Source organism: Belonocnema kinseyi, chromosome 8 (assembly GCF_010883055.1).
Source record: "Belonocnema kinseyi isolate 2016_QV_RU_SX_M_011 chromosome 8, B_treatae_v1, whole genome shotgun sequence".
In the NCBI taxonomy this organism is placed as follows: domain Eukaryota; kingdom Metazoa; phylum Arthropoda; class Insecta; order Hymenoptera; family Cynipidae; genus Belonocnema; species Belonocnema kinseyi.
In genome coordinates, this window is record NC_046664.1 from 1,123,984 (window position 1) to 1,130,577 (window position 6,594).

The 6,594-nt window shown below is 36.3% G+C and overlaps 1 protein-coding gene across 2 annotated transcripts in view; it reads left to right on the forward strand.

Annotated features, from left to right (window-relative positions):
• Positions 1-6,117, forward strand: part of LOC117177646 (ATP-dependent RNA helicase bel) — a 50,782-nt gene extending 44,665 nt beyond the window's left edge. For both annotated transcript variants that reach the window (XM_033368441.1, XM_033368442.1), the window contains exon 8: positions 966-6,117. In XM_033368441.1, coding sequence (XP_033224332.1) covers positions 966-1,063 — 98 coding nt within the window. In that variant the 3' untranslated portion in view covers positions 1,064-6,117. The remainder of the gene's footprint in view (positions 1-965) is intronic.
• Positions 6,118-6,594: the final 477 nt, after the last annotated feature.

The window sequence follows — 6,594 nt, forward strand, 5'->3', positions numbered from 1 at the left end:
GGCAAGGTTTTTTCGATTCTTGAAAGCCTTCCAAACAAATCTACCTAGTCCGTTTTTTTTGGCATGGCCGACCAGCTAAAAGTGGCTTCCAGCTCACCGTGTCTAGACTGTGAATAAACTTACCTTGATCAAAAAGTTCCCGGAATATATTTTAAAAATTGAAAATGTAAGTTTATTCTTGAATATTGATGTGGTTGGTCCCCTTAAAAGTAATTCCCATCGACAGCCACACACTTATGCCAGCGCTTGATCCAGCTCTCAAAACATTTTTGATACTCAATTTTCGGTATGTCCATCAGTGCCGTTTTCGATTTTTGTATTATCTCCGATCGGCTGTTAAAACGCGTTCCGCCTAGTGGTTTTTTCAGTCGATCGAACAAAAAACAAGTCACAGGGAGCTAAATTTGGCGAATTTGATGGCTGCGGAATTGTATTAGTTGAGTTTTTGGTGAGAAACTCACGGATAATGATGGCATTGTGCGACAACACACACGTTGTTGCAAAATTAAATCCATTGCAAAAATCGAAATTCGCAGAAAAACAGATGCACTCGAAATTGCGTTACATTTACAAATGTCAAGCTAGAAAGCTGAAATTCGCAGGGAATATTGTTAAAAGGTGTGACAATCTACAGAAACGAAAAAATGTGAATCGGACAGCAGGGGGCGCCACACGGTGATGATTTCGGGAACTTTTTGATCAAAGTGGTATTACTAGTGTCATAAACTTTAAGATTACCACGGATTTACCTACAGTATGTGAGCATTCGCACAAACTGGGTCATTCGCCCAAAATGGGTCATTTACCTTACTTGAGATGGTTTGAAAAAAAAAAAACGTGTTTATTGTCTGTGAATTTGTTGTCATTCAGGATTTGAGTGTAGACACCCTGGAATTGATTGATGAAAAGTCAGTTGGTGTGAAATGTGTAATGCATTCTGAAAATGTATTTATTTTCTTGCTTAGGTGGTTATGGAGGCGGTTACGGTGGTAACTATAACAGCTCGTACAATAATTCTGGAAACAATGGCAGCAGCAATGGTCCTGACTGGTGGGACAAGTAAAGCGTCGTCGTCGTCGTTTGACATCAAAAGACAACACCCCGCTGCGCAACTATTACTACTACTATCATTATTACTATTCTACAAGAAAATTCAATTATATCTAAGAAAGACACAAAAACAGTGCACACAACGGTACGTATACATTATGAACGAACTACACGAAACAGTCATCTGATAGCAAACAAACACTTTTACTTCACCGACTCTACGCATTACTTCAAATCCTTTTTTGGCAAATGAGGAAGCTGCTTGCCTTGCTAGCTTGCTTGAAACTGCTCATTTCAAACCAATTTTAGAAATCAAAAAAAAAAAAAAAAAAAGAAAGAAAGAAAGAAAAGAAAAACCGTTTTGTTCCTTTGATTTGGAAAATGTTGTTGCTGTTGTTGTTGTTGCTGTTGTTGTCGGAAGTAAAACGAGGGATCGCTGGGATCTTGTGGACTTTGAACCTCGGATTGGATTCCGCGACTTGTGCCGGTGAAAAAACCACACACGTAGAGTAAATAATTCATCGTTAATGAAATGAAATTCGACCGTTACTGTTTCGGTAATGAGTAACAACACACATAAACAAACACAAATACACACACAGTAGGTGGATATTTAGTAAAAAAAAATTTTTAGAACTCCTGTCGGGATAATTAATAATTGGGTTCGTTGTGACTTTCTTAATTAAAATATTATTAGCGATGTTTGGTGAGCGTCCTTCATGGCACTGTGTGGCGGCTGCTGCTGCTGCATTCCACTTTTCATATTTTCCATATTTTCACAGTTCCGACCCGAGAGTGACTCTTGAACATTAATTAATTTAATAATGACAACCAAACAACTGATGTTCTCCTAAACGAGGAGGACAGACGGACAGGCAGACAGACAGACGCCATACGCATTTAAAGCACGCAAACTACCATCGCATAAGGAATTTCTATTAATCTCTTCTTTCTTGAATTTATAATTCAACGACGAATGGTACTTTGTTCTTTTGCCGTCCCCAGAGTCAAAGTGGCGGCGCCGCCCAACGTTTGACAATTCTACCTGGGAAAGCCACGCAACAGTTCGATCAAAATGCTCGAAAGTCGCGAACAGAAAATGAGAAAACGTCTGAACTTTTAGAAATTATTATTGATTTGTTTCCTTCTTCTAGAAGAGAGAAAGTACGCGAAGGAGAATTCTGGAGAAAAAGGAGGAGGAGTTTTGAATGTAAATTCGGACCTCAGCGACATCGGGACCGTTTCTCAAAGTCGTTGATGTCCGCGCTTATTTCCTGTGTCTTTTAAAGTTTGGCCTGGACACGAACGACTCGAGTTGTCCAACCGTGTCGATGTCGGTAAGGTAGGAATTATATGAAATTGTGTGATTTCTAAGAGTAGGAGGACGTTTAAAGAGTAGTTGGACTGATAATTTATACTGCGGTGATTTAGAGAAGACAGAATCTGTGGGGATGTGATGATATCATAGAGAGGGATTTATAAGGTTGCAGTTACAGGAGAAAAAAAGAAACCGACAAGGGAAAAGTAGTGCTCGGTCGATGGATTCTCTCGAACCGTCTGAAAATTCGAGCCCTTCAGCCGATCAGGCACCAATGCGCATTCGTATGATAATTTTATAAACTATTTATCAGTACAATACGCTATATATATATATATTATAAATAAAACCTATTAAGTAATATTCATAAATACATAATAACGTTTAAAGTAATTAAAGAAAAACAAACGACTGTGATATCGAACGATCTTGTGACATTCAATTTCCACGTGAATTGATAAACGAATGATTATTAACAAAATACAAATATTAAATTAATTAATTTATATCGGTATTGAATGTCGAGAAGTTGGCTCGCACTTCTGGTAGAGCTAATAAAGAGAGAAGAAATATTAAGTCGTTGCGATAAATACAAGAAGAACAAAGTAAACTGGCTGTTGTCCGATCGGGGAGGGCTGAACAGAAATAATCCAGTCCTGGAAATGATGATATTTTTCGGACATTTCTACTTAAGAACGAAAACGAGGAGGCTCATTATTGATGATGATAGTGGGCTGCTGCTTTATTGGGCAGGGGGGGGGGGATTGTCGATTTCCTTTGTAAAAGCGTGTTCTTGTGTAATTTACGCGGGGGAAAAAAATAAACAAAAAGTACAAATTCGATTTGCGTGACAACTGACAGGAACGACTTTTACGCGTGTCACAACTTATACCTATTATATTAATAGATTTATAGTGCAATCGCATGCGTGAGACGTGGAATAATGTGTGTGCCCAGTGGACCAAGCTGTGTAAATGCCACTCTCGAAGGAGATAAAATTATTTCGACTCGCGTTGCGAATAATAAATCGTTAACTTCCGGCAAAGGGTGTGTGACATTATCAATTTATCCGTATCGAGATATCATTAACGTCCAAGGTGAAAAAAAGAAGAAAAGAAATTGTGTTCGAAGGGGGAGAATTGTGGGACTTTTTTTGTACGCAAAATCTGTCCCCTCTTTGGTGCAGAGACGAGATTTTTTATGACAACGGCATAATTTCAGATGTCATATGTGGGATGAAAAGTAGTACTGTTTGCCCTCTGTGGAGTTGAAATTACATTTTACCCTTTGTGGAGTGAAAAGTGATTTTGACCCTAGAGAGTAACAAGTAAAATTCCAGCCCATATTGATAGGCACGAAAAATATGTGAAATTATATGCAGGGGTCATACAAACTTTATCATTCAATTGGGAATGATTACACTGCGATATGCCATCTGGTGACAGAAATTCCAACCGGAAAGAATATTTGTGCATACAATTGTTTTATCGGTTTTTTTGGTGGAGTTTATAGTATTTATTGGACGATAAAAATAAGTTTTTATTAGAAATAGAAGCTTTTAAATGGAATTTACATATTATAGAGTGAAAAAAATTAGTATTTAAATTCCAATCGTCTATTATACGTATTCTTTGCGTAATCTGAATAACATTTGTCGCTAAATACCATAAATTGAAGTTATTTAAGCCTAAAATGCATTGAAACTTACATGAAAGAGTGAATTAATTTTCTTTTTTTTCAAACCTATTTGACAAAAATGTGTTTTTTCACTCTACAAGATGGAAATATCTAAAACTATTTGTTCAACTATTGTTTTATACTTTACAAAACAATCGTAAAAACACTTTTTGCAAAAATCGAGATACATCTTCAAAATTGCACCTACTTTTTCTAGTTTCAGCTTTTGGCACCAGGTGGCGAAATGGTAGACTACCATTCCCAACAGCGACTCATTTAGTTGAAATATATATTTTTTTAATAATAGGTTTTGGCAAAAGTTTACTTCAGTCGAACGTAAGCTTTTTCAAATTTCACAAACGTATAGAGTTTTTCATCCTAGTTTTTCTTTTCATTACAATAAATTTATCGACTATTATTTAACTGAATTTCCCTAGTATTTGAATTTTTAGCGAGGATAAATTGGAGTGTAAATGTGGCAATAAAAAGACTTTGAGTTGGTCCTTTGGAAAAGCGTGCATGCCTCTAGTCCAAAGGCCGATGGCTCTATTGTTGATACTTTTTTTTTTTTGTCGCAAAGTATCATTCTGTTTGTTTGTGTAACATTCTTTTTACGTGAAACAGGATGAAACGTTAGTGTATAAACATTTTTGGGACACGTGCTGTTGTACGTATTTTACTCAGCCCCTCGTCGTGTTCAGCCTTGAATTATTTTAATTTGTGATGGAAAACTGACTGAAAACTTATTGTACTCGCTTCTCGAAATGTGGCGTGAATTTGCGATTTTCTTGTTGTGCCGCTCAATTAGAATTTCGAGACTACTCTTTCTCTTTTGCAGAATCTAATAAAATAAAATTATATAATTGTTATTTCAAAATTTAGGAACAAATTGATCGAGAAGCGGTTTATTGTCGGCTCTCCATCAGACTGCAATGTAAATTAAATAAAAACGCGATTTAGACTGTTGAAACGGTAAAAAATTGAAACTTTTTAAATGAATTTATTTATTAATGCCTTTTATTTATATTGTACGTGTTTTTTTTTAGTTTTTTTTCGTTTATATATAAAAGATAAAGACAAGGTATTTGAAAAATACCCGTTGCGTCACGTTTAGTCCTCTGAGAGATATCGGACGAGCAGCCTTACGAAACATTTGCTAAAACAAAAAGGGTAGGGTGGGATACAGCAAGAGAAACGTTTAGCAAAAGTGACACATAATAGTTGGGATTATGAATATTAATTATTATTATCATCCTATAATATTACTTGTATAGAATAACGATGTTGACTGTGACTGCAATCATTACAGAGGGAGTTAATTATTACACAGATGCACTAATACATTAAACACAAACACGAGCAGAGACAAACAGAGAGAGACTTCTTGTGGAGCGCAACTAGGAAAATAAATAGGTAATAAATCCCAAGTATTTGAGTTTGCGATGAGCAAATATTATTTGTACACACAAAAACACACACACACAGACATCGTTTGCAACGAGAGAGGTTCACTATTTTTTTTCTGGACGTAGGAAAGGAAGGGTTCCGTTATTGAAGAAAGAGAGAGAGAGAGCACCGAGAATTAATCCGAATTGTTCGTGGTCTTGAATTCTCGAGTGAAAAGTACTTTTTACCCCTCCAATTTGGAGTGAAAAGTGCTTGTAACTCTATATGGAGTGGAAAGTACATTGTACCATATGTGGAGTGAAAGTACTTCTTTAAAATATATATATAGAGACATATGTGTGTGGAGTGAGAAGCACTTTTTTAAAAATCTCTACCGAGTGAAAAGTGTTTCTTCTTTCCTTGCCCTGTGTGTAAGGAGGGGGAGGGGGGTGGGAGTGTTTATAAAAACTCTTGCTCTCTGGAGAGTGTAAAAGCACTCTTTTCACTCTCTAGGGAATAAAAAGTAGAGGTGACCATGTGCCCAGAAGAGTCGAGCACAGCGTTGATCGCGAATCGCCGAAATTAAAAGAGAAGCATATTGCACATGACAAAAGACGTGTACAAAAAAAATATCTAGGGCCACGCGAAAAACGCACGTTGCAAAAGAGAGTATAAAGAAAAAAAAAGAAAAGAAAAAACATGCAAATGAAGAGGTTTGTACGAGGGATGGCAAAACTGTCTTCTATTGATTTATATATAGGACTTACTTAATTTAATGAGCGTCGATTGTCGTTGAATCAGAGAACGCAGACAGAAGGCATGGCCTGTTATTATTATTATTATTATTATTATAATTATTATTTAGATAAACCCCAGACTTAATGTTTCTTTGACATTTTCTGGGCTAAACTTGATTCATAAATTAAATTTGAGCCGAAAGAAAGAAGAAAAAAAATGCATAAATTTGAATCGCAACAATTTTTCCGGGCTGTGTTTTGTCTTTCCACGTCGAACGACGCATGTCACACACTGATTATTTGTAACATTTACAATACTGCTATGTAACTATTTTCGCTCGTGGAGGAATTAAGGAGGAGGAAAGAAAAGAGAATTTCAATGGAACGGTGAATGTACCATTCTGTCGATCTTTTACTAGAAATAAA